Genomic DNA, 26697 nt, shown 5'->3' on the forward strand with positions numbered 1-26697 from the left:
TGTGGAAAGGGAGCTAACGTTTTGAGTATGGATGGCTTTGACAAAGAGTCAGCCAGACACGAAACATTTGTTCCCTTTTCTTTCCACAGATGCTGTCGACCTGCTGAGATTGTCCAGCATATTCTGTTACTGTAGACATTCCCTGTCTGCCCAGCTCTATTTTGAAGTCAGCCCCTGAATTGTGTGGACATAGTTACAGATTTCCGCATTTAAGGAACAAATATTTGCTCCACACCCACAGGGCTTCATCTGTTTAAAGCCACAAACAGAAATGTGCGGTTTTCTCCTGGAGTTTGCTGCAAATTAGCTTTCAAAATGATGCAGTGTTTTAACCAATGAGGAAGCTCCGGGCTCAGGCCCGCCCCTCATTCACTCTGATTGGTTGGAGGATCAGCCGCTCCCGTTCAGTCATCCAGGTCCGCCCACACTTCCTATTGATCTGGAGCTGCCGTCAATCAACCTAATGAATAGCATGCGCAATACGGCTGCTATAGTTGGACATCAGTGCGCAGGCGCGGGGATGGAGCTTGGAGCATGCGCAGTTCCAGTGTTGGCCTCGGGAAGGGAGTCCTTTGTCCCGGAGAAGCGGAGTCAGCGGCAGGCGGTGGGTGGGAGGATCTGCAAACCCTTCAGAATTATTGTCAGCTCCCTGGTTTGCAACTGCCGGGAACAGGCCCAGGTTAACCATCCTGCTTCAGAGACTGGAGGATGGTTCACACCAGAGGAGGGGGGGACAGTAACTAAGAGCTGACACTTTGCACTCAAATCAATGAGGATTCTAATCTCTGGGAAGGAAGGAAACCCTGGGAGGTGGGCGGGGAGGATTCACAAACACCCGCTGGAGGCCCCAAACCCCCAACAGGAACCTGCAGGTCCCGGGGCTTGTTTACTTCTTGTGCAGCCCAAGTGGGCGGGGCATCAGGGTCCCAGTGACCAGGAGGCAAATGATTGATTAATTGATTTTATTCTCACTTTGCAGAGAGGCTTGAGAACTGAACCCAGCCAGAGTGGAGGCAGGAGGTAAACTGGAAGGAAAATAATTGTGAAGCTGCTGGGTTTGGCGAGCTGACCAACACTCATGGTGAAAATTAAGGATGGTGTTTGCCAGAGCTGTTGGATCAGAGAAGCAGTAAGGAACATGGTTCTGTGCATTGACAAATATCCAATTTATAGGACAGACAGCGTCCACGCAGCATGCAGACTGGGACAGTGGACTCAAATACATTTCTGTAAAATATGGAACTATTAGTCATCCTGGGATTTACATTCAGCACAGGGAGCAAGAGAGTGTATGGGAGTAGAATTTACTGTTTTACAGGTACAAATGAAGAAAATATGTTGTACAGAAAATAGAATTGTATGTTCAGGATATCTCTATATAACGTTTTGCAAACTTCTTTACCAGGGCACTGGAATGGTTGGATTTACAAACAGGAAGCTCAAACTGAACATCACAGCATGATCTGACAGAATCACTGAGTCGCCACGGCCAAAATATCATTAGTCATTGAATTTGGAAGGAGAAATGTTTGCGTGTTCTGCCTGTATGACACCATTTCAAACATCATTGTGACTGGAAAAGCATCAGGACACACACTGTAGTGAAAGTGTTCCAGTACATTGACTGTACAAAGAGCTTTAACCAGTGAAACAGCCTGTAAAATAATCAAACGATTCGCAACAGGGAGAAACCATACAGGTGTTCTGTGTGTGTGGACAAAGCTTCAACGGACTGTCCAAACTGGAGAGATATGAGGAAACTGGCACCATGGAGAAACCGTGGAAATGTGAGGACTGTGGTAAAGGATTCAATTCTTCACCCCGGCTGGAAATCCATCGACATGTTCACACTGGGGAAAGGCCGTTCAACTGTTCTGTGTGTGAGAGGAGATTCACTCAGTCATCTGCCCTTCACTTACACCAGCGAGTTCACGCTGAGAAGAAACCATTGAGCTGTCCAACCTGTGAAGAGAAATTCAAGTCTTTATCCATCCTCACTGAACACCAGCGAATTCACACGAGTCAGAAACCATTTATTTGCTTTGTGTGTGGGAAGGGATTCACTCAGGTATCCACCCTCCAGACACACCACCAAATGCACACAAACGAGGAACCATTCAGATGCATCACCTGTGGAGAGAGTTTTAGTCAATCAACTGACCTCAGTGAGCACCAACGCACTCACACTGGGGAGAAGCCGTTCACCTGCTCCGTGTGTGGGATGGGATTTCCTTGGGCATCCCAATTGCTGACACATCAGTGGGATCACACCAGGGGGAGACGGTTCACCTGCTCCTTGTGTGGAGACGGATTCACTCAGTCACAACACCTGCTGAGACACCAGCGAGTTCACAAATGACTGCAGGGATTGGAATCTGCTGTTTTGCTGCTGCTAATCACATCCAGGATTGATAGTCTGACAATATCTGGTTTGATTCTGCTGATGTGAACAATCCCTATAACTGGCTGCAGTTTAATATTCTGAAAATGTCACTGATTTTGGGGCTGCAATGTCCCTTTTTAAAAGCCCCATCTGTGATATTTCTCCTTAATTCAAGAACTCTCAACAGGAACACATTTACAGTAAAATTATGAACTTGTACTTCAATCCTAACTTGATCTTTGATGCAAATCAGTGTCTAAAAGGTTCCACTGATTAACATCTCCAATTAGAAAGTGCTGATTAATCCTTGCTGACAATTCTTACTGACTTCTTCAGTGTTATGTCCATTATGATATTAAATTGTGATGGAAGCGAAACAAACAGTGAAATATTATATACAGGTACTGTAAAAACACACATAAATACCTTAACATCAACATTGATACTGATGAAGTTTGGAAGTCGCTGAGTTGAATCATTTCTGACACAGCAGCAGCAACATTTGGTAAAGGTGGAACCCACAACAAAGACTGGTTTCAGACTCACTCAGCCGAGATGACATCTGTCATTGAAGCAAAAAGCAAAGTCGACCTGATGTGCAACATAAACCCAACAGCTAGAACACTGCATCACGTGAAAGTAGCCAAGACAATTGTGTAAATATCACGGAGATCCTGCGCAAATAAACATTGGACCAGCCTCTGCCAATAATTCCAAGCTGCCTGTGACAATGGAAATCTATGACTGATGGGGTCAAGAGGGCACTTTGTCCGACCATCACCAAAGTTGTGCAGCTGAACTTGGCAGCTGGTGAAGTTCTTACCAACAGAAGTAAACAGATGTCCTGCTGGGTTGGTCACGACTGTGAGCTGGACATCTCCCAGACTCTGATTGTCTCTCTTGCAGCTTCCATGGTTGAGTTGGACAAGGAACCCTCACCAGTTGAGCTGGAAAAGGCCATTGATTGCTGAGCAAGCAGAAAGGTACCCGGCAAGGATGGAATTCCAGCTGATCTGCTTATAAATGGAAAGTCCCATCGGCTGTCACACCTTCATGACCTCCTACATCTCTGATGGGTGTCAGGAACCATTCTATACGTGTGATGCAAAATCATCACAATATATAAAATCAGCAGTGACAGAGGAGATTCCAACAACTACAGGGACATCTCACTCCTTAGCATCACTGGGAGGACCTTCACGAGGGTCATGTCTAAAAGATCCATCTACTTGCAGATTGAATGTATCCAGAAGCACAGTGTGATTTCTCTGCTGACAGGTCTGCAGTGAGCAGTGATCTTCTCCTCACACCAGCTACAAGAGAAGTGAACAATTGGTATTTAATCTAAAACGTCTATGCTGAGAAAAGTGAAACGTTATCATTACTTTTTTTTTATTAATAAACAATTTTATTGAGGTAGTTTTTGGCTTTATAAACAGTTACAGACATCATCAGAAAGGAAGCAAAAAAGGCAAAAATGTGCAAACATCCACGTACTTTCAATACTTCCACCGTAACATATTGCACAAGCCCGCTCCCCTCCCACCGGTACTACCCGCCATATTTTCCCTCCTACTCTACTCTAACCCCCCCCCCCCTGCTGACGCTCACTCTCCCGCAAAGAAGTCAATAAATGGTTGCCACCTCCGGGTGAACCCCTGCACAGAACCCCTCAAGGCGAACTTGATTTTTTCCATCCCCAGGAAACTCGACATGTCCGCAAGCCACCACTCAGTCTTCGGGGGCTTTGAGTCCCTCCACGCCAATAATATTCGTCGCCGGGCTATCAGGGAAGCAAAGGCCAGCACATCGGCCTCTTTCTCCCCCTGGACGCCCGGGTCTTCCGAAACCCCAAAAATTGCCACCCCTGGGCTCATCACCACCCTTGTTTTTAGCACCTGGGACATGACCCCCGCAAATCCCTCCCAGTACCCCCTCAGCTCAGGGCATGCCCAGAACATGTGAACATGGTTCGCTGGTCCTCCCGCGCACCTAGCGCATTTGTCCTCTATCCCGAAAAATTTGCTCATCCGAGCCACCGTCATATGGGCCCGGTGAACGACCTTAAATTGGATCAGCCCGAGCCTAGCACATGTCGCGGTCGAGTTTACCCTACTCAGGGCCTCTGCCCACAGCCCATCCTCCATTTCCCCACCTATCTCCTTCTCCCATTTAAGTTTCAGTTCCTCTGTCTGGGACCCTTCCTCCCTCATGAGCACCTTATAAATACCCGAGACTCTACCCTCCCCTTCATCCCTCCCAGAGACTATTCTGTCTAGGATCCCCATTGGCGGGAGGCGCGGGAAGATGGGACCTGTCTACGAACAAAGTCCCGCAACTGTAGGTATCTAAAATCATTTCCCCTTACCACCCCAAATTTCTCCTCCAAGCTCCTCAAACTCGCGAAGCTCCCTTCCAGGAACATATCACCCACCCTTCCCGCCCCTGCTCGCCGCCATACTCGGAACCCCCCATCCATACTGCCGGGGGCAAACCGATGGTTGTCGCAGATTGGCGCCCAGACAGACGCCCCCATCTCCCCCACATGCCTCCTCCACTGGCCCCATATCCGCAGGGTCGCCACCACTACCGGGCTGGTGGTGTACTTGGCCGGCGGCAGCGGTAGAGGAGCCGTGACCAGGGCTTCCAAACTGGAGCCCCTGCACGAAGCCGCCTCCACCCGCTCCCAAATAGACCCCGTACCCACCATCCACTTCCTTATCATAGCGATGTTGGCCGCCCAGTAATAACTGACCAGACTCGGCAAAGCCAGCCCTCCCTCGCTGCGGTTCCTCTCCAACATCGCCTTCTTCACCCGCGGAGACTTTCCCGCCCAGACAAAGCTCATGATCAGCCCGTTAACTCTTTTGAAGAAGGACTGTGGGATAAAGATCGGGAGGCACTGAAAAATAAACAAAAATCGAGGGAGGATTGTCATCTTTACAGTCTGCACCCTCCCTGCCAGCGACAGCGGGAGTGCATCCCATCTCCGAAACTCTCCCTTCATTTGCTCCACCACCCTGGCCAAATTTAACTTATGCAGCCTGCCCCAGTCTCGTGCCACCTGGATTCCCAAATACCGGAAATTTTCCTCAACCAGCCTAAACGGTAGCCCTCTCAATCTGCTCTCCTGGCCCCTTGCCTGGACCACAAACATTTCACTCTTGACCGTATTTAATTTGTATCCTGAGAACTGGCCGAACTCCCTCAGCATTCCCAGTATAGTTCCCATCCCGGCCACTGGGTCCGACACGTACAGGAGCAGGTCGTCTGCATAAAGAGAAACCCTGTGTTCAACCCCGCCCCTCACCATCCCCTTCCAACCCTCTGCGGCTCTCAGCGCCATCGCCAGCGGCTCTATGGCCAGCGCAAACAGCAGCGGGGAGAGCGGGCAGCCCTGCCTGGTCCCTCGGTACAACCTAAAGTACTCCGACACTTCTCTGTTGGTCCTGACGCTGGCCCTCGGGGCCTGATATTATAATTTGATCCAATCCACCAATCCCTCCCCGAACCCAAACCGTCCGAGCACCTCCCATAGATAGTCCCACTCCACCCGGTCAAAGGCCTTCTCGGCGTCCATTGCCACCACTACCTCCACCTCTCTACCCGCCGGGGGCATCATTATCACGTTGAGCAATCTCCTCAGATTGGCCGCCAGCTGCCGACCTTTCACGAACCCCGTTTGATCCTCCCCAATCACCTCCGGTACACAGTCCTCCATTCTCCCCGCCAGTACCTTTGCCAGGAGCTTGGCGTCTACATTAATCAGGGAGATTGGCCTGTAGGACCCGCACACCTCCGGGTCTTTACCCCGCTTCAATATCAGAGATATGGTGGCTTGTGACATTGTCGGCGGCAGGGTCCCTCTGTCCCTTGCCTCATTGAAAACCCTCGCCAAGACCGGGCCCACCAGCTCCGAGAACTTCCTATAAACTCTACTGGGTATCCATCCGGCCCCGGGGACTTCCCCGACTGCATGGCCTTTAGGCCCCCCAATACCTCCTCTACTCTAATCGGGGCGCCCAGCTCTTCCACTCGCCCCCCCCCCCCCCCCCCCCCCCCGCCAACTGTTGGGAATGTTAACCCGTCCAGAAACCTTTTCATCCCCTCCGGTTCTTCCGGCGGCTCCGAAGTATACAGCTTACGATAGAAGTCCCGGAATACCCTATTCAATTCTGCCGGATCCTCCACTTTGCGCCCCCCCCCCTCGTCCCTCACTCTACCTATTTCCCTGGCCGCCTCCCTCCTCCTGAGTTGCTGCGCTAACAGTCTGCTAGCCTTTTCCCCATACTCGTACACCACTCCCCTCGCCTTCCTAAGCTGTTCCACGGCCCTGCTCGTGGATAGTGCCCCCAGTTCCGCCTGTAGCCTCCGCCTTTCCCTGAGTAAAACCTCCCCCGGGGACTCCGCGTGCTCTTCATCTATCCGGCCCATTTCCCTGACCAATCTATCCATCTCTGCCCGGTCTGCCTTGGCTTTGTGGGCCCCAATTGAAATCAGCTCCCCCCGCACTACTGCCTTTAGCGCCTCCCACACGGTCGCCGCTGAGACCTCCCCAGTGTCATTCACCTGCAGGTAATTTTTTATACATTTCCGAAGCCTCTCGCAGATCCCCTCCTCCGACAGCAGTCCCACATCTAGCCTCCATTGCGGGCGTTGATAACTCGCTCCCCCGAACTGCAGGTCCACCCAATGCGGGGCATGGTCTGAAATGGTAATTGCTGAGTATTCCGTGTTCTTTACCTCCCCCATACAGTCCCTGCTTATTACAAAGAAATCTATCCTGGAATATACTTTATGGACGTGCGAGTAAAATGAGTAGCCCCTTCCTGTTGGCTGTCCCTCTCTCCAGGGGTCCACTGCCCCCATTTGCCCCATAAACCCTTTCAGCTCCCTTGCCATTGCTGAGAGTCTACCCGTTCTGGGACACGACCGATCCAAAGTCGGGTCAAGGACCATGTTAAAGTCCCCTCCCATTATTAGCCTGCGAGAATCCAAGTCCGGGATCTTCCCCAGCACTCTTTTAATAAAGTCCACGTCATCCCAGTTCGGGGCATATATATTCACCAGCACCACCCTTCTCCCCTCCAGTCTGCCCCGTACCATCAGGTATCTGCCCCCCCTGTCTGCAGATATGCCCTCTGCCTCAAATTGCACGCGCTTGTTGATCATGATTGCCACCCCTCTGGACTTCGAGTCCAAGTCCGAGTGGAAGACCTGGCTAATCCAGCCCTTCCTTAGCCTGGTCTGGTCTGACACTTTCAGATGTGTCTCCTGCAACATAATTACGTCCGCCCTCAGGGCCCGCAAGTGCGCGAACACCCGCGCCCTCTTAACCGGCCCATTCAGTCCCTTGACGTTCCAGGTGATCAGCCTTGTCGGGGGGCACATCCCACCCCCCCCACCCCGCCGGTCAGCCATAGCCTTTCTCGGGCCGGCCCCTGACCCGTGCGTCGCGCCATTCCTGGCCCGCCCTTTGGCTGCCTCCACCCTCGACCTCCTTTCCAGTGCCTATTTCAAGTCCCTCTCCCGTCAGCAGAACAACCCCCCCCTCCCCTAACCCCATCCCCCGATACCCCCACCCCCGCCATCTACTGGCTGTTACTTCCCCCCCCATCTGACTTCCTTGACTAGCCAATCTGCTAGCCCGGTGACTCAACACTCCGGCGCCTTCCTGTCCCATTCCCCTTGTTCCCCCGTCCTCCTCCCCCCCCCCCACTGGGGCAAGCCGGCTCCAGTGTCTTCCGCGAGCTGCACAAAAAGCCCAAACAGGAAAAAAAAAACATAAAAAGGGAAAAAAACCACAGAAAAAAGAGAAAAAGCACATAAATGTCCATGAACAAAGGAAAGAGTCTCAAATGTTCCGCTTGGCCCCTTTGGCCCAGCAAACCGTTGAGCAGCGGTCCAGGCACATTCGGCGTTCCTTCCCACAAAAATCCTCGGGCCCTAACTCGCGTCCTTGGGGCCTCCTTTCGGGACCAGCCCCAGGTCCCTCACAAAATCCATCGCTTCTTCGGGCTCGGAGAAGTAGTGGTGTTGACCCTGGTGCGTGACCCATAGCCGGGCTGGGAACAGCAGACCAAACTTCACGTGCTTCTTGAACAGCACCTCCTTGACATTCTTAAAGGCTGCTCGCCGCCGAGCCACCTCCTGGCTTAGATCCTGATAAATGCGGAGAACACTGTTGTTCCACGTGCTGCTCCTGGCGCTCTTTGCCCACTGCAGCACCCGCTCCTTGTCCACGAACCTGTGGAACCTAATCACCATCGGGCGGGGGGTCCACCCGGCCGCCCCTGCCTTGCCTGCACTCTGTGTGCCCCCTCCAGCTCCAACGGTCGTGGAAAGGCTTCGGCTCCCATCAGCTGCTTCAGCAGGTCTGCTACAAACGCTGCAGCATCAGCTCCCTCCGCCCCCTCCGGGAGGCCGACCATCCTCAGATTGTTCCTGCGGATTCTATTCTCCAGCTCCTCCACTCTGTCCAGCAGTCTTCTCTGCCGCTCTTTCAGGCCGTCCACTTCTACCGCTGCAACCGTTTGCGCATCCGCCTGCTCCTCCACCGCCTCTCCCAGCTCCTTAACTTTAACATCCTGGGCGTCCATCCTCTGGTTCAGCTGATCCACCGCTTTCTGGATTGGGTCCAAGCTGTCCCGCTTCAGCGCTTCAAAACTGGACTTCATTACCTGGAGCATGTTATCCAGCGCCAACTGGATTGCTGAGTCCGGGGTCCGTGTGTCCGCCATCTTAGGTCCCAGGTAATTTTCTTCAGGTCCTTGTCTCTGTCCCTTTTTCTCCTTCTTCTTCTGCCTTCTGGAATCCCGCTGTTCCATGTACCGCAGCCCGCTCCTCAGCGCCTTCGCTGCCGCTTTCCTTTGCCCAGCACCTTAAATTTTTACCCCCTCCTGGGCATCTGAAGTGGGTCCAAGCTGTCCCTCCTCAGCAACTCCAAACTTTTTTTCCCCTTTGTCCTGGAGGAAGGGAGGTCCGTGGGTCCGCCATCTTACCCTTCAGGTCAGCTTCCTCCTTGCCTCCGTCTCTCTCTCTTTCTTCCTCACCTGCTGGCCTCCCACACTTTCATTTTCTGCAGCCCGCTCTCCTCTTCTGTTCCCGGCAGCCTTTCTGCCGCCTCCGTGGTCCCGCTATCGCGGGGAAACAGCTGTTCAGTCCCGCCGGAGTGAGAGCCCACCGAATGTGCGGCTCACTCGGACATCGCCGCCACCGGAAGTCCGTCATTAATATAAATTGTACACAGTTGTGATCCCAGCACTGATCCCTGTGGAACCTCACTGGTTACAGGTCACCAACCTGAAAAAGAACCCTTATCCCCACTCACTGTTTCCTGCTCATTAGCCAATTCTCTATCCATGTCAATATACTACCTCCAACTTCATGGGTTCTTATAGAATCATAGAATTTACAGTGCAGAAAGAGGCCATTCGGCCCATCGAGTCTGCACCGGCTCTTAGAAAGAGCACCCTACCCAAGCCCACACCTCCACCCTATCCCCATTACCCAGTAACCCCTCCCAACACTAAGGGCAATTTTGGACACCAAGGACAATTTAGCATGGCCAATCCACCTAACCCGCACATCTTTGGTGGAAACCGGAGCACCCGGAGGAAACCCACGCACACACGGGGAGAACTTGCAAACTCCGCACAGACAGTGACCCAAGCCGGGAATCGAACCTGGGATCCTGGAGCTGTGAAGCAATTGTGCTACCCACAATGCTACCGTGCTGCCCTTATCTTGTGACCTGATATGTTATGAGGTACCTTGTTGAACACTGTCTAGAAATCCAAATACAACACATCTACTGGTTCTCCTCTATCCACTTTAGTTGCGACATCCTCGAAGAATTCTGCTAAATTAGTCAGACATTATTTCCTTTGTATGAAGCCATGCTGACTCTGCTTGATTTTATTATGATTTTCCAAAAGTGTTGGTATTGCTTCATTACTAATTGAGTTCAACATTTTTACAATAATAAATGTTATTATGATTGGTCTATAGTTTCCAGCTTTTTCCCCTCACTTCCTTTTTGACTAGCGGCGCGACATTGGCAGTTTCCCATACCTCCAGTAACTTCACCAGAATCCAAGGATTTTTGGAACATTACAATTAACGCGTCCACTTTCTCTGTAGTTATTTCTTTTAGGATCTAGGATGCAAGCAATCAGGTCCAGGGGATTTATCTGCCTTTAGCCCCATTAGTTTGTCCAAGACTGCTTCTCTAGTGGTGAGATTTAATTCCTGCCTTGTATTCTTTTGTATTAGTGGGATATTCAAATATCTTCCACAGTAAAGACTGATGTAAAATATCTCTTTAGATCCTCTGCTAATTCCTTGTTTCCTACAACTAGCTCCCAAGATTTATTTTCTAAGGGGCCTGTGTGGAGTTGAGGTTACAATCAGATGAGCCGTCAACTTATTGAATGGTGGAGCAGGCTCGAGGGGCCGAGTGGCCTACTCCTGCTCCTAATTTCTATGTTATCAAATGCTTTATAATAGATTGTAGCATTTTCCCTCCGACTGATGTCAGGCTAATGGGTCTGTGGTTCCCCATTTTCTCTCTCCCTCCTTAAATAGTGGGGTTACATTTACCACCTTCCAATCTGCAGGAATCATTCCAGAATCATTAGGCCTCACGGTAGCATGGTGGTTAGCATCAATGCTTCACAGCTCCAGGGTCCCAGGTTCGATTCCCGGCTGGGTCACTGTCTGTGTGGAGTCTGCACGTCCTCCCCGTGTGTGCGTGGGTATCCTCCGGGTGCTCCGGTTTCCTCCCACAGTCCAAAGATGTGCGGGTTAGGTGGATTGGCCATGCTAAATTGCCCGTAGGGGGATTGTTGGGTTACGGGTATACGGGTTACGTGGGTTTAAGTGGGGTGATCATTGCTCGGCACAACATCGAGGGCCGAAGGGCCTGTTCTGTGCTGTACTGTTCTATGTTCTAATCTATAGAATTTTGAAAGATGATCGCCAATGTATCCACTGTCTCTACAACCACCTCTTTCAACACTCTGGGATGTAGAGCATCAGCTTTTGGAAATATAATAATAATAATCGCTTATTGTCACAAGTCGGCTTCACTGAAGTTACTGTGAGAAGTCCCACGTCGCCACATTCGGGCGGCTGCTCGGGGAGGCTGGTACGGGAATAGAGCCTGCGCTGCTGCTATTGCATTTCAAGCCAGCTGTTTAGCCCACTGTGCTAAACAAGCCCCAGTTTATTAACTTTCAACAACATTAATTTCTCCAGGACTACTTTTTCACTGATACTAATCTCGGTCAGTTTCTAGTGGTCACTCGTCCCTTGGTTCCCTCGTGTTTGTGGGACAATTTCTGTATCTTCCTCCGTGAAGACAGACACACATTGTTTAGTTTCTCTGCCATTTCCTTATTCCCCATTATAAACTCTCCTGTCTCTGCCTGGAATGGACCCACATTGGTCTTTGCTAATCATTTCCTTTCCACATTCCTATAGAAGCTTTTCCAGTCAGTTTTTAATGTTGCCCATTTGCTCTCATATTCTATTTTCTCTTTATCAGTCTCTTGGTCCTTCTTTGCTGAATTCTAAAAAATGTTCCCAATCCTCAGGCTAATAGTTTGGCCACTTTATGAGGCTCTTCCTTTGATCTAATGGAATCTTTAGCTTTTCTTGTAGCCACAGTTGCATCATCTTTCCTGTTGGATTATTGTTGCTCAAAATAATCTTTATTTTATATAAATACATAACAATTCCTAAACAGCTAGTGATTGCCTGTCTATCATCATACCTTTTATTCTAATTTACCAATCCACACAGACAACTTGCTCCTCATACCTCAACAGTTTCCTTCTGTCAGAAACACCCAGATATTTTTTAAAACCATGTAACCACCAGAGCCCATCTTCATGGCAACGTGGCATGCATTGGGGTACTCCAAACAGAAATGGGAAAGAAACGAGTTCTAACTTCCAAACACCCTTTCATGCTTTGATCCTTGTGAAATTTGAAACCAAGTAATTGCAACGAAGCTCAAAGAGCATCAGCCTACTGGAGGCAAATTGTGAGACCAGCCGTCCAGCAAAAAGAAACCATCCGACCATCCCCATTGGCCAACTGATAGAATCAATGAAATATAATCCCGAATGGATTTGAGAACAGAAACAATAACAGCAGAATCCAACCCCTGTAATCACTTGTGAAATTGTTGGTGTCTCAGCAGGCGCCATGAATCATAAAATCCTGTCCCACACAGAGCAGGTGAATGGCCTCTCCCCAGTGTGAACTCGCTGATGTCTCAGCAGGTTGGATGACTGTCTGAATCCCTTCCCACACACAGAGCAGGTGAATGGCTTCTCCCTGGTGTGAACTCGCTGGTGTGACTTCAGTTTGGATAACACAGTGAATCCCTTCGCACACTGAGAGCAGGTGAATGGCCTCTCCCCAGTGTGAAGTCGCTGATGTTTCTTCCGGTTAAATGAATCACTGAATGCCTTCCCACACTGAAAGCAGGAGAATGGTCTCTCTCCAGTGTGGACTCTCTGATGTTTCCGTAGGGTGGATGAATCACTGAATCCTTCCCCACACTGAGAGCAGGTGAACGGCCTCTCCCCAGTGTGAACTCGCTGGTGACTCTGAAGGTGGGATAACCGAGTGAATCCCTTCCCACACTGAGAGCAGATGAATGGCTTCTTCCGAGGGCAAATTTTCTGGTGTAACTGCAGGTGGGATAACTGAGTGAATTCCTTCCCACACTGACGGCAGGTTAAATGCCTCTCCCCACTGTTAACTCGCTGGTGTGATTGCAGGTGCGATAACTGAGAGAATCCCTTCCCACACTGAGAGCAGTTGAATGGCCTCTCGCCAGTGTGAATTCTCTCATGTGTTCGCAGAGTGTATGACTGAATGAATCTCTTCCCACACTGAAAGCAGGTGAATGGCTTCTCCCCAGTGTGAACTCGCTGATGTCTCTGCAGGGTTGATGAATGTCTGAATCCCTTCCCACACTGAGAGCAGGTGAATGGCTTCTCCCCAGTGTGAACTCGCTGATGTCTCTGCAGGGTGCATGCACGACTGAATCCCTTCCCACACACAGAGCAGGTGAATGGACTCTCCCCAGTGTGAATGCGTTGATGAATCTCCAACAGAGAAGGGGCTCTGTATCCCTTCCCGCAGTCCCCACATTTCCACGGTTTCTCCATGCTTTGGGTCTCCTCGTGTCTGCCCAGGTCGGACAATCACACTGTTGAAGTCTTATTCACACACAGAGAACGCATGTACGGTCTCTCCCCACTGTGAATGGTGCAATGTTTTTCTCAGACTGTGTAACTGGTTCAAGCTCTTTCCACAGTCAGTGCTCTGGAACACTCTCACTCGGGTGTGTGTGTGTCTCGGTGCTTTTCCAGTCACACTGATGTTTAAAATTTTTTGAAGCTAACAGATCGGACAAACATTTCTCCTTCTAGATTCAAAGGCCAATAATATTCAGGCCCCAACGAATCCAGTGAATCTGACAGATCTCAGACGTGATTTTTGAGATTTCTGTCTGTAATTCCTCCTCTTCTATTATCCTGGAAAAGGAATCATCACTGTCAGTACAGAATCATAGAAGTTAATTAAGAACATAATGAAAAAATGAAAATCGTTTATTGTCACGAGTAGGCTTCAATGAAGTTACTGTGAAAAGTCCCTAGTCGCCACATTCCGGCGCCTGTCCGGGGAGGCTGGTACGGGAATCGAACCGTGCTGCTGGCCTGCTTTAAAAGCCAGCGATTTAGCCCAGTGAGCTAAACCAGCCCCTATAGAGCGTTCACACCGGGGAGAGGCCATTCATCTGCTCCGTGTGTGATAAGGGATTTGCTCAATTATCCAGCCTGCTGAACCACAATGTCACTCACACCAAGAACGGGCCCTTTAAATGCTCTGACTGCAGGAAGGGTTTCAAAAGTTCCCAGTTACTGATGTCCCACCAGCGCATTCACTCTGAGGAGAGACCGTTCAGCTGCTCTCACTGCACAAAGAGCTTTAGAAACTCATCCAACCTGATCAAACACGAGCGACGTCACACCTAACAATCCCACCCTGGTCATTCTCTCTTCCAACCTCTTCCATTGGGCAAAAGATACAAAAGTCTGAGAACACGAACTTATAGATTCAAAAACAGCTTCTTCCCTACTGTTACCAGACACCTGAATGACTCTATGAACTGAACTCTCCATGAATCTTAACCACTATGCAGCACTACACTCCGAATGCTTCACCCAATGTCTATGTATTTAAATTGTGTATTTATCTTATGATCTATGTTTTTCATGTATGGAATGAGCTGGCTGCACTGTACGGAGAACAATACTTTTCACGATACCTCGGAACATGTGACAATAAATCTAATTACAGTACTATGTTACAAAACTAGAAATAATATTAAATGTAATTTAGTACAGAACTACAAACAATATATCTAATCTATATCATGTAAGGACATAAGACATATCTCTGTCCTATATTAACTTACTGTTCCCTTAAATGTCGGCCATCTCTTGGGAAAACTAGGCCTTAAATTGTGACCATTAGGAAAGAGACCACCCTTTTAGCCAGACAAATAAATGTGTCAAGCTGAGGGAGCAAAGGATGTCAATGTCTTTAAGAGAGAGACCTGGATTCACTTCCTTTCCCTTCAGTTGCTGCAAGTGACCAATTGAAGGTCAGAACGAGAAAAGAAATGGAAACGGGGGGGGGGGGGGGGGGGAGTGTTTTACTCACAGATGTTGGAGACAGGAGGACGTTTTAGTCCAACTTCCGTTTTATGTCGTCACAATGGACCCCTGCCTGAATCAACCAATAGAAATCAGCTTCTCAGAGGTGACGTCTCCTGGTTCCAGTGCGCAGGTTCGGCGCCGCTCATTGTTCCTCCTCACCCGACACCACCTCCAGACAAGGTTTCCAGGCAACCGGCTGACAGCTCCGGCCAGAGCGAGAAGCCGCTCAGTGATCTCCCGCCCGCCAGCGACCCGGTACTGCTCATGTCCAAGGGAGAAGGGAAGCTGCGCATGTGCAGGAGAGAGCCCGCCCCCGGACCTGCCAGCTGACGTATTGACCAATGGAAACATTTGGGGGACCGGAAGAACTCTGGGAGTCCAGCCAATCAGACGGCAAGTTTTGTGTGACTGAAGATTGAGCTTCACACAGACAAAGTCCCTCCTGTCTCCACCATCACGGCCTCACGGTAGCATGGTGGTTAGCATCAATGCTTCACAGCTCCAGGGTCCCAGGTTCGATTCCCGGCTGGGTCACTGTCTGTGTGGAGTCTGCATGTCCTCCCTGTGTGTGCGTGGGTTTCCTCCGGGTGCTCCGGTTTCCTCCCACAGTCCAAAGATGTGCGGGTTAGGTGGATTGGCCATGCTAAATTGCCCGTAGTGTAAGGTTAATGGGGGGATTGTTGGGTTACGGGTATACGGGTTACGTGGGTTTAAAGTAGGGTGATCATTGTTCGGCACAACATTGAGGGACGAAGGGCCTGTTCTGTGCTGTACTGTTCTATGTTCTATCTGGGAGTAAAACACTTTCTTTTCTCCCCCTTTCCATTTCTTTTCTCATTTTGACCTTCAATTGGTTACTTGCAGCAACTGAAGGGAAAGGAAGTGAATCCAGGGAGGGTGCAGACTCTGGAAATCTTGGCCCAGGTCTCTCTCAAAGACATTGACATCCTTTGCTCCCTCAGCTTGACACATTTATTTGTCTGACTAAAAGGATGGTCTCTTTCTTCATGTTCACAGTTAAAGGACTGGTTTCCCAAGTCAATCAGATCCCACACTGCCTGATTTCCAATCCAATCTATTTAAAGGTCCCAGAAGCCTGGCTCCAACCTTAAATGTTGTTCTGTTGCTGTCAGTAACATTGTTTTGGAACTCACTCGCACCACCACATAGGCAGCCATCAACATGCATGCATCATAAAGATGCCTGAGAGTTTCCTGCCATGGTACCAATAAAACACGGCAGCTTCTGCCTTCAGGTGGAGACAACCCGACTTGTACAAAACGGATCGAACTGAGAAGCACCATACACTCGGAAACATTGTTCAAAACATAGACACACTTATTTAACTTCCAAAGACTTCCATCTACATCTGGCTCATTTTTAGGACGTTGCAGAAACCCTGCCCTCGGGAAGTGATTCCCCAGCACAACTGCAGCTTTTATGTTTCTTGACTTACATTCCCAAGAAAATGTTGTGAAAAGGACCAAAGAAATGTCAAATTGACCTTTCCCACTGTGGGTGGGTCCACTCTGACCTCTTGTCTCCTAAGGGTTTTTCAAATCCCTCAGCCACTAACTTCGCCTTGGACTTGTAAGTTCCATCCGGTTGGGCCTTTTCTGTGCAGATCCATTGATGTGATGATGCTGGCTGAGCCCCATCAGGGACCTAAAACTCACGCCTAACTCTCTTCTACTGCCAAACTCTTTCTGTTTAGCCTCCCGTACGGCTTTATCTCCTCATTTGTCGGCAGCAACAAAACCCTCACAGTCACGGGGACTTCAGCATCGCCTCAAACATATCCTTGGTATAAAACTGACAATTCCCTGTGTGAAATGGTCCAGTTATTGAAATTGCATCGAATAGAGATCAAAGAAACAGACCAGAAATGGATCGCTGAGGTTCTTTGGAGGTCCCAGTGGTCAGTCAGACTGAATTAAACACAGGTGGTATAAAACAAATAATACACTGTCCACGGGGACTTTCCTTTAATCAGAGCCGTCAGTGGATCTTGTTCCTAACACCAGGTTGTTGTGGGACAAATGTCACTTGGAGTCCAGAGTTGGCGAAAGTTTGGGATTCTTTATTACAAGCATGCAGGTGAATGCTTCAGCAAACTGAAGCATCTGAAGGAGTAGTTATAATAACATACATTTATACACAGTACAGTTATAGCTGGCCAGGCTGTTTTGTCGGCAAGTTAGTGGCAAAGTACAGGACGTAAAGGAAACAACTTGAAAACAGCTCACACTTATTGGCTATAGTGACTTCATCTCTCACAAAACACATCTTGGAAAATACCCTGTAAAAAGAATCAAAGTAGAATGAAACTCAATAGACAGCACAAAAACAGGTCATTGTACCCAGTGTCAGTGTATATATTCCCCATGAGCCTATCGCTTCCCTCTGTCAGCAGGTCTTTCTATTCCTTTCTCTCTTGTGTCTGCAACTTGCTAAGTGCATTCATGCTGTTTTCCTCAACCAGTCCCTGTGGCAGGAAGTTCCACACCTTCTGGATAAAGACATTGAATCTAACCAGTACTATCTTGTGTGGCCAAAGAGCAATGCTGCCTCTTTTCTCAATTTCCTGCAGAGGCTGAATCATTGTTGATGAAAAAGCGTTGAGCCGGGCAGCATGTGGTGATCCAACCACTGTATATATGTGTGTTTGCAGTAGGGGGATGTATGGCTGTACCTGTATTACAGGTTTCTCCGGTAAGCCCCTGCCGGCTAGCTCCGCCCATAGGGAGTTGTATAAATATTCGTAAGCTTCACTGAGATGCCATTCTACAGCTGCCGCCGGAGGAATGACATCTCACTGTAATAACGCCTCTTTTGTACTTCACTCGAGTCTTTGAGTACAATTGTTAGAGCCACAATTTATTACAGTGAGATTTTCCTTACACCATAGACATCAGGATTAAACCTGACCGCCTGCAGCTGGATCCGCAGTCGCCACACGCCAGGAGAGACTTTGTTCACTGGCTTGCAGTTTTCAAGGCCGACATCTCTTCAGTGGACCCTCCAACTTCAGAGGCTCAGAAATGACAGCTTCTTTAGTCAAGACTCAGCTCCAGCGTGTTTCCGCTAATTCGAGATGCGCCTGACTACGCCCGGGCCATGGAACTGCTCAAGAGACATCTACTCTCTACTCGCGTCCAACAGCCGTGTGAGTCAATTGAGGACTTTTGGAGGGCCCTTATACCTCTAATACGAGACTGCGACTGCCAGGCCCTCACAGCCACAGAACATTCCGACCTACTCATGCGGGATGCCTTTGTTACGGGTCTTGCATCGGACCCCATCCGGCAACGTCTGCTGGAAGGGGCCGCTCTCGATCTCGCGGCTACAAAGACTCTGGCGCTATCAATGACGGCTGCCTCCCTTGGTGCGCGATCCTACCCCGCTAGCCACTCGGCCCACCCCTCCTACCCCTCGTGGACCCCGCAACTGGCTCCCTTGGCCCACCCGTCCTACCCCTCGTGGACCCCGCAACCGCCCCACCCCCAGCAGCTGCCCCCGCACAGTACACCTGCGCTGCTCGCCGCACCACGCACCCTGGGGGTCCCCGCTGCTACTTCTGTGGTCAGCAGAAGCATCCCCGCCAGCGCTGCCCAGCCCGCACCTCGACCTGCAAAGCTTGTGGCAAGAAAGGCCACTTTGCATCGGTGTGCCAGTCCTGGACGGTTGCCGCTATCGCGCCCGAATTCCCCCCCTCGCCTCAGCCGTGTTGGAGAGGCCTGCAAATCTCCATGCAGACTGCCAGACAGAAATATGTCTATATTACTGAACTCAAAATGTGTGGAACATACAGACTGGATTCACTTCCTTTCTCTTCAGTTGCTGCAAGTCACCAAAGTCCCCTCAGAATGAGAAAAGAAACGGAAAGTATAAGTAGACTTGGAGAGGCTGGTGCATCTTGTGGGGCATTCCAGAATGAGAGGCAACAGTCTTACGATAAGCGGTAACAAATTTAAAACAGTTTTAATTTTAAAATAAATTTAGTGTATCCAATTATTTTTTTGCCAATTAAGGGGCAATTTAGTGTGACTAATCCACCTACTCTACACATCTTTGGGTTGTGGGGTGGAAACCTACACACACGGGGAGAAAGTGCAAATTCCACACAGTGACACGGGACTGGGATCGAACCCAGGTCCTCAGCGCTGTAGACAGCAGTGCTAACCACTGGGTCACAGTGCTGCCCAATTCAGAACAGAGTTGAGGAGGAGCTGCTTCTTCAAAGGGCTGTGAATCTGTGGAATTAACTACCCCAGAGTTTGGTGAAGCTGGGACAGTGAGTAAATTTAGGGAGGAATTAGACAGATTTTTAATCGGGTTGAAGGGTTATGGAGAACTCTCAGGACAGTGTAGTTGAGGCCAGGATGAGATCAGCCATGATTGAATGTCAGAGTAGAGTCGATGGGTCAAATGGTCGAATTCTGCTCCTATATCTTATGACCTTCTGAAAGGGGGAGACATTGATTTGCTCCCAGATGTTGCCCAGAGGAGGAAGTTTTAGTCTGAAACTCATTGTCCAACCTCCACATTGTGACATCACAAAGCAGCTAGTCCTCTAAATCAACCAATAGTAATCAATCCCTTCCACAGTGACGTCACTGCATTTGAGCGCACCCGCCCCGCGCGCGAATACGGAGCCCCGTCCCCGTAAATTTTTCCCCCTCCCCGACGCATCCACGAGACAAGGTTTCCTGGCAACCGGCTGACAGTTCCGGCTATCGAGGATTCCCTCCCTCGACCCGGGACTGCGCATGTCTCAGGGAGAGGGGACTCTGCGCATGTGCAGAAGGAGCTCACCTCCGGTGACACTGCTGAGTTGTGACCAATTGGAAGTAGGAGAACCGGAAGGAATCTTCCCTCCGCCAATCAGAGCTCCCCCATTGTCTCAATGCGGAAGCTGGAGATGGAGGTTTGTGCCGAGTAAAGCTGTTGTTCCTCCAACCCTGAATCAGCTTGAGCTGCACACAGACTAAACCCGTCCTCCTGTCTCCAACATCTGTGAGTTAAACACTTTCTTTTCTCCCTTTTTACATTTCTTTTCTGATTCTCACCTTCAATTGATGACTTGCAGCAACTGAAGGGAAAGGAAGTGAATCCAGGGAGGGAGCAGTAAAGGCTGGCCCAGATCTCACTCTCTTAAAGACATTGACATCCTTTGCTCCCTCAGCTTGACACATTTATTTGTCTGGCTAAAATGGTCTCTTTCCTAATGTTCACAATTAAAGGGCTGGTTTCTCCAGGAGATGGCTGACATTTAAGGGGTCAGTAAACAAGCCAAATCCAACCCAGCCAATTACTTCCCTGTCGAAATACTCTCTATCATCAGCATAGTGATGGAAGGAGTCATCAAAGGTCCAATTAAGTGGCACTTATTCTGCAATAGCCTGCTCCCGGATGCTCAGTTTGGATTTCACCAGAGTCACTCAGCTCCTGACCTCATTACAACCTTGGACGAAAGAGCTGAATGCCAGAAGGGAGGTAAGAGTGACTCCCCTTGACATCAAGGCAGCATTTGACAGAGTATGGAATTAAGGAACCCCAGCTAAACTGGAGTCAGTGGGAATTAGGGGATAACTCTACGCTGGTTGGAGTCATACCTGGCACAAAGGAAGATGGTTGTGGTGATTGGAGGTCAATTATCTCAGCTGCAGGACATCACTGCAGGAGATCCTCAGGGCAGTATCCTAGGACCAACCATCTTCAGCTGCTTCATCAATGATCTCCCTTCCATCATCAGGTGAGAAGTGATGTTTGCAGACATCTGCAAACATGTTCAGCACCATTCTCAACTTCTCAGATAATGAAGCAGTCCATGTCCAAATTCAGTAAGACCTGGACAATATCCAGACTTGGGCTGATAAGTGGCAAGTTACATTCGTGCTACACAAGTGCCAGGCAATGACCATCTCCGACAAGAGAGGATCTAACCACCACCCCTTGACATTCAGTGGCATTCCCATCGCTGAAACCCGCACAATCAACTTCGTGGGGGTTACCATTGATCAGAAACTGAACAGGACTGGCCATATTAATACTGTAGCTACCAGGACAGATCAAGGGCTAGGAATCCTACGGCAAGTAACACACCACCTGATGCCCCAAAGCCTGTCCACCAGACATCTACAAGCACAAGTCAGGAGTGTAATGGAATACGCTCCACTTTGCTGGATGAGTGCAGCTCCAACAACACGCAAGAAGCTTGGCTGTATCCAGGTCAAAGCAGCCTGATTGATTGCACCCCCTTCCACAAACATTCAAACCTTCCACCACCGACAAACAGTAGCAGCCGTGTATACCATCTCCAAGATACACTGCAGTAACTCATAAATGTTCCTCAGACAGCACCTTCCATACCCACAACCACTACCATCTAGAAGGACAAGAGCAGCAGATACCTGGGAACCTCACCACTTGGAGGTTCGCTTCCAAGTTACACACCACCCTGACTTGGAAATATATTGCCGTTCCTTCACTGTCCCTGGGGCAACCTCCTGGAATTCCCTCCCTAACAGCACAGGGGATGTAGGGCAGCATGGTGGAGCAGTGGTTAGCGCTGCTGCCTCACGGCGCCGAGGTCCCAGGCTCAATCCCGGCTCTGGGTCACTGTCCGTGTGGAGCTTGCACATTCTCCCTGTGTTTGCGTGGGTTTCGCTCTCAAACCCAAAGATGTGCAGGGTAGGTGGATTGGCCATGCTAAATTGCCCCTTAATTGGAAAAAATGAATTGGGTCCTTTACATTTATAAAAACAAATTTTAAAAAAGCACAGGGGATGTACCTACACCTCAAGGATTGCAGCGTTTTAAGAAGGCAACTCACCACTACTTTGGAAGGGTAACTGGGGATGGGCAATAAATGCTGGCCTAACCAGCATTGTCCACATCCCGTAAATTAATTTTTAAAAATTTAAAATCGGACAGAGATATGTCTAATGTTATATGGTATGTATTATATATATTATTGATGGTTCTGTAATAAAATACATGTATTATTAGTTCTAGTTTTGTTATATAGTACTGTACCCACATTATATATTTCCAGTCATACAGTCATTGCAGCACTGACAGAATCCATTTGGTATCTCAAGTCAATTGGGGCCTCACGGTAGCATGGTGGTTAGCATCAATGCTTCACAGCTCCAGGGTCCCAGGTTCGAATCCCGGCTGGGTCACTGTCTGTGTGGAGTCTGCACGTCCTCCCCGTGTGTGCGTGGGTTTCCTCCGGGTGCTCCGGTTTCCTCCCACAGTCCAAAGATGTGCGGGTTAGGTGGATTGGCCATACTAAATTGCCCGTAGTGTAAGGTTAATGGGGGGATTGTTGGGTTACGGGTATACGGGTTACGTGGGTTTAAGTAGGGTGATCATTGCTCGGCACAACATCGAGGGCCGAAGGGCCTGTTCTGTGCTGTACTGTTCTATGTCTTCTATGTCTATGTCTATGCTGACTCTCTGCACAGTAATCCAGTCAGTCCCATTCCCCCTCGATATCCCTGTTCCCCTGCAAGTTTATTTTCTTCAAGTGACCATCCTATTTTATTTTAAATTATTGATTATCTGGACTTCCACAACCCTTGTGGGCAGTGAGTTCCCTGTCATGTCCACTCCATGACTAAATAAAATTCTTCCACAGATTTCCCCATCTCTAATCAGTAAATGTCCTTATATGGAGATTCTCTCCTCTTGTACAGGTTTTAGTGAGTTTAGATTTGTTGATCAGCACCTTCAGGAAAATTGGGAGGGAAAGTAAGTGAATACAGTCTGTATATTACACACATTTTTCATCCAGTAATCTCGACATATATCTGTCTGTCAGCCTGCATGAAGATTTTCAGGTCTCTGTGTCCAGGACAGGAAGCAGTGAGCAGGGATCTGTCAATCAGCCTGAATCAGCACCTTCAGGAGAATTGGGACGGTGAATATTAGATACAGCAGAGTGAGAATGGAGGGAGAGTCTGTGGGATTGAGATTTAGAGCATTTTAGGGAAAGAGAGAGAGGAAAGAATGTTCGATAGAAACTAGAATTGTCTGTTCTGTGTTTCTATCCTGTACTGACAATGATTACTATTGTAAAATCTGTTTGCAGGAAGTTCGAACGAGAGGAGTTCGAGGCCTATATCTCAAACTAAATATCACGTCAAGAACTGACTGAGTCATTCAATTCTTGGGATCATCGGCCTTTGAATCTAGAAGGAGAAAAGTTTGTCTATTCTGTCTGCTTCAAGAGATTTTAAACATCAGTGTGTCTGGAATAGCACTGAGACACACACACCCGTGTGAGACTGTTACACAGCACTGACTGTGGAAAGAGCTATAACCAGTGACACAGCCTGAAAAAATACTACACCATTCAGAGCAGGGAGAGACTGTATAGGTGTTCTGTGTGTGGACGAGGCTTCAACTGACTGTTCAACGCGGTGATACACAAAATCACCCGGACCATGGAGAAACCATGGAAATGTGAGGATTGTGGGAAGGGATTCACATTCCCATGCCTGCTGGAAACGCATCAACGCCGTCACACTGGAGAGAGGCCTTTTACCTGCTCTCAGTGTGAAAAGGGATTCACTGACATAGGCAGCCTGCGGAAACACGAACGAGTTCACACTGGGGAGAGGCCTTTCACCTGCTCTGACTGTGGGAAAGGATTCACTCAGTTATCCAGCCTGCAGGGTCACCAGCGACTTCACACCGGAGAGAGGCCATTCATCTGCTCTGACTGTGGGAAGGGATTCACTCAGTTATCCAGCCTGCAGGGACACCAGCAAGTTCACACTGGGGAGAGGCCGTTCACCTGCTCTGACTGTGGGAAGGGATTCACTCGGTTATCCAAACTGCAGAGCCACCAGAGAGTTCACACTGGGGAGAGGCCTTTCACCTGCTCTCAGTGTGAAAAGGGATTCACTGACATTGGCAACTTGCGGAGACACGAACGAGTTCACACTGGGGAGAGGCCGTTCATCTGCTCTGACTGTGGGAAGGGATTCACTCAGTTATCCAGCCTGCAGAGACACCAGCAAGTTCACACTGGGGAGAGGCCGTTCACCTGCTCTGACTGTGGGAAGGGATTCACTCGGTTATCCAAACTGCAGAGCCACCAGAGAGTTCACACTGGAGAGAGGCAATTCACCTGCTCTCAGTGTGAAAAGGGATTCAGTGAGATTGGCAGCCTGCGGAGACACGAACGAGTTCACACTGGGGAGAGGCCTTTCACCTGCTCTGACTGTGGGAAGGGATTCACTCGGTTATCCAGCCTGCAGGGACACCAGCAAGTTCACACTGGGGAGAGGCCGTTCACCTGCTCTGACTGTGGGAAGGGATTCACTCGGTTATCCAAACTGCAGAGCCACCAGAGAGTTCACACCGGAGAATGGCCATTCACCTGCTCTCAGTGTGAAAAGGGATTCAGTGAGATTGGCAGCCTGCGGAGACACGAACGAGTTCACACTGGGGAGAGGCCTTTCACCTGCTCTGACTGTGGGAAGGGATTCACTCAGTTATCCAGCCTGCAGGGACACCAGCAAGTTCACACTGGGGAGAGGCCGTTCACCTGCTCTGACTGTGGGAAGGGATTCACTCGGTTATCCAAACTGCAGAGCCACCAGAGAGTTCACACTGGAGAGAGGCCTTTCACCTGCTCTCAGTGTGAAAAGGGATTCAGTGAGATTGGCAACCTGCGGAAACACGAACGAGTTCACACTGGGGAGAGGCCTTTCACCTGCTCTCAGTGTGAAAAGGGATTCACTGACATTGGCAACCTGCGGAGACACGAACGAGTTCACACTGGGGAGAGGCCGTTCATCTGCTCTGACTGTGGGAAGGGATTCACTCAGTTATCCAGCCTGCAGGGACACCAGCAAGTTCACACTGGGGAGAGGCCGTTCACCTGCTCTGACTGTGGGAAGGGATTCACTTGGTTATCCAAACTGCAGAGACACCAGCAAGTTCACACTGGAGAGAGGCCTTTCACCTGCTCTCAGTGTGAAAAGGGATTCACTGACATTGGCAACCTGCGGAGACACGAACGAGTTCACACTGGGGAGAGGCCATTCAGCTGCACTGTGTGTGATAAGAGATTCACTCAGCTACACCACCTGCAGACACACCAGCGAGTTTACACCGGGGAGAACCATTGATCTGCACTGTGTGTGATATGGGATTCACTGAATTATCCAGCCTGCGGAAACACAATGTCACTCACACCGCGAGCAGGCCCTTTAAATGCTCTGACTGCAGGAGGGGTTTCAAAAGCTCCCAGCTACTGATGTCCCACCAGCGCATTCACTCTGAGGAGAGACCGTTCAGCTGCTCTCACTGCACAAAGAGCTTTAGAACCTCATCCAACCTGATGAAACACGAGCGAGGTCACACCGGGGAGAGCCCATTCACCTCTCCAACTGGGAAAAGATTTACTCGATCATCACTTGCTGAGCCACAATGTCACTCACACCAATGAGAGACACTTTAAATGCTCTGACAGTGGGTGTGGGTTTAAAAGCTCTCAGGTAATGATGTCCCACCAGTGCATTCACACTGAGGAGAAACTGTTCAATTGCTCTCACTGCACAAAGACTTTTCAAACATCATCCACACTGTGGAGACACCAGCGAATTCACACTTGATTCACCTGCTCTGATTGTGTGAGGAGATTCCGTGTTTCATCTTGTAATTGAAAATTAGGAAAGATGTGTCATTTGAAACATGGAAGTCTGGCAATATCTGGTCTGAGAGAAACATGAGAGGATACAGGGAAAGATCCCATGAATGGTTAACAGCAGCTGCAAAGAGCATGATTATAAAATGCAGATTCCTTCTCCCAAGCAGGCTTAGCAAACAAACAGGATTTTTGTATGTAGCTAAAAACAATGGCTCACACCTTCATTGAAATTAACCATCTTAGTAAGCATCTGGAAAAGCATGGATGAGGGTTTCAGTTGAGTTAGGTGATAAATGTAAACCTTTCAAGTTATAACCAAGTAGATTTTTAGCATTACGCTAAAAGCAATGATTCACATCTTCATTGAAGTAAAATCAGCAGATAGAAAAGAATGACTCGGGAGACAAATATATCGATGTGAAGCTCTGCTGACATCAGGTCAATTAAAAAAACTGGAGATAACCTGTCTACAAGAACACAAACTAGACCCAAATCAAAGTCAAAATTATGTGCTGGGGACACAATTCGATAATAAAACTATAGAAATGACAGGAACCAAAATTCACACCCCTCTTGATATTCAAAGCATTTTGAACATCACGAAGGACACAATGTAATCAGATCTGTGGGCTGAGGCCGTGCCCAAAATGAATACTAAGTCATGTTGGAAAAATTCAGATTAGACCTCCGGTTGCAGCGATGCGGAGCTAAGCCGCACGTTCGGTAGCTCCCGCTATTTTTGGACTTTCGGGCTCTTTTAAGGGCCCGCAACGGCACTGATTCGGCTTTTCCCCGGGTGGGAACGCAGCCACTGTGCTCAGCGGCCGGTGGATGGGCTGGACTAGAGTGGAGCGACCAGAAAATCAACTTTGCAGCAGAAGAAGGTGCGAGGCAGAAAGGAC

General features: G+C 49.2%; 2 protein-coding genes and 1 long non-coding RNA gene across 5 annotated transcripts; 2 read left to right on the forward strand and 1 right to left on the reverse strand.

Moving 5' to 3' along the window:
- The first annotated feature begins 748 nt into the window (after positions 1–748).
- LOC119951874 lies at positions 749–1522 on the forward strand. Its single transcript, XR_005457697.1, has 2 exons — positions 749–1318; positions 1406–1522. It is a non-coding gene; the product is annotated as an uncharacterized LOC119951874 (long non-coding RNA).
- Positions 1523–12630: 11108 nt separating this feature from the next.
- LOC119951811 (zinc finger protein 112-like) lies at positions 12631–15405 on the reverse strand (the record flags this gene model as incomplete). The annotated part of the gene is made up of 2 exons (XM_038775174.1): positions 15131–15405; positions 12631–13938 (listed from the first exon to the last, which is right to left on the reverse strand). A coding segment is annotated over exon 2 (939 nt), but the record flags the coding sequence as incomplete, so codon positions are not given.
- A 3945-nt stretch (positions 15406–19350) lies between these two features.
- LOC119951782 (gastrula zinc finger protein XlCGF26.1-like) lies at positions 19351–25937 on the forward strand. 3 transcript variants are annotated; one of them, XM_038775129.1, is made up of 2 exons: positions 19351–20142; positions 23225–25937. In XM_038775129.1, exon 2 carries the CDS (start codon positions 23580–23582, stop codon positions 25272–25274), a length of 1695 nt encoding a protein of 564 aa, XP_038631057.1. In that variant the 5' UTR covers positions 19351–20142; positions 23225–23579; the 3' UTR covers positions 25275–25937. The 3 variants fall into 3 exon arrangements, with proteins under 3 accessions (XP_038631057.1, XP_038631058.1, XP_038631059.1); XM_038775130.1 differs by lacking the exon at positions 19351–20142 and adding an exon at positions 20565–20622; XM_038775131.1 differs by lacking the exon at positions 19351–20142 and adding an exon at positions 21498–21561.
- Positions 25938–26697: the final 760 nt, after the last annotated feature.

This window comes from Scyliorhinus canicula, chromosome 17, assembly GCF_902713615.1.
Source record: "Scyliorhinus canicula chromosome 17, sScyCan1.1, whole genome shotgun sequence".
Taxonomy (NCBI): domain Eukaryota; kingdom Metazoa; phylum Chordata; class Chondrichthyes; order Carcharhiniformes; family Scyliorhinidae; genus Scyliorhinus; species Scyliorhinus canicula.

Bases quoted from the DNA above. Each gene is read 5' to 3' on its own strand.
- LOC119951782 (XM_038775129.1), top strand. From the start codon at position 23,580: ATGGAGAAACCATGGAAATGTGAGGATTGTGGGAAGGGATTCACATTC.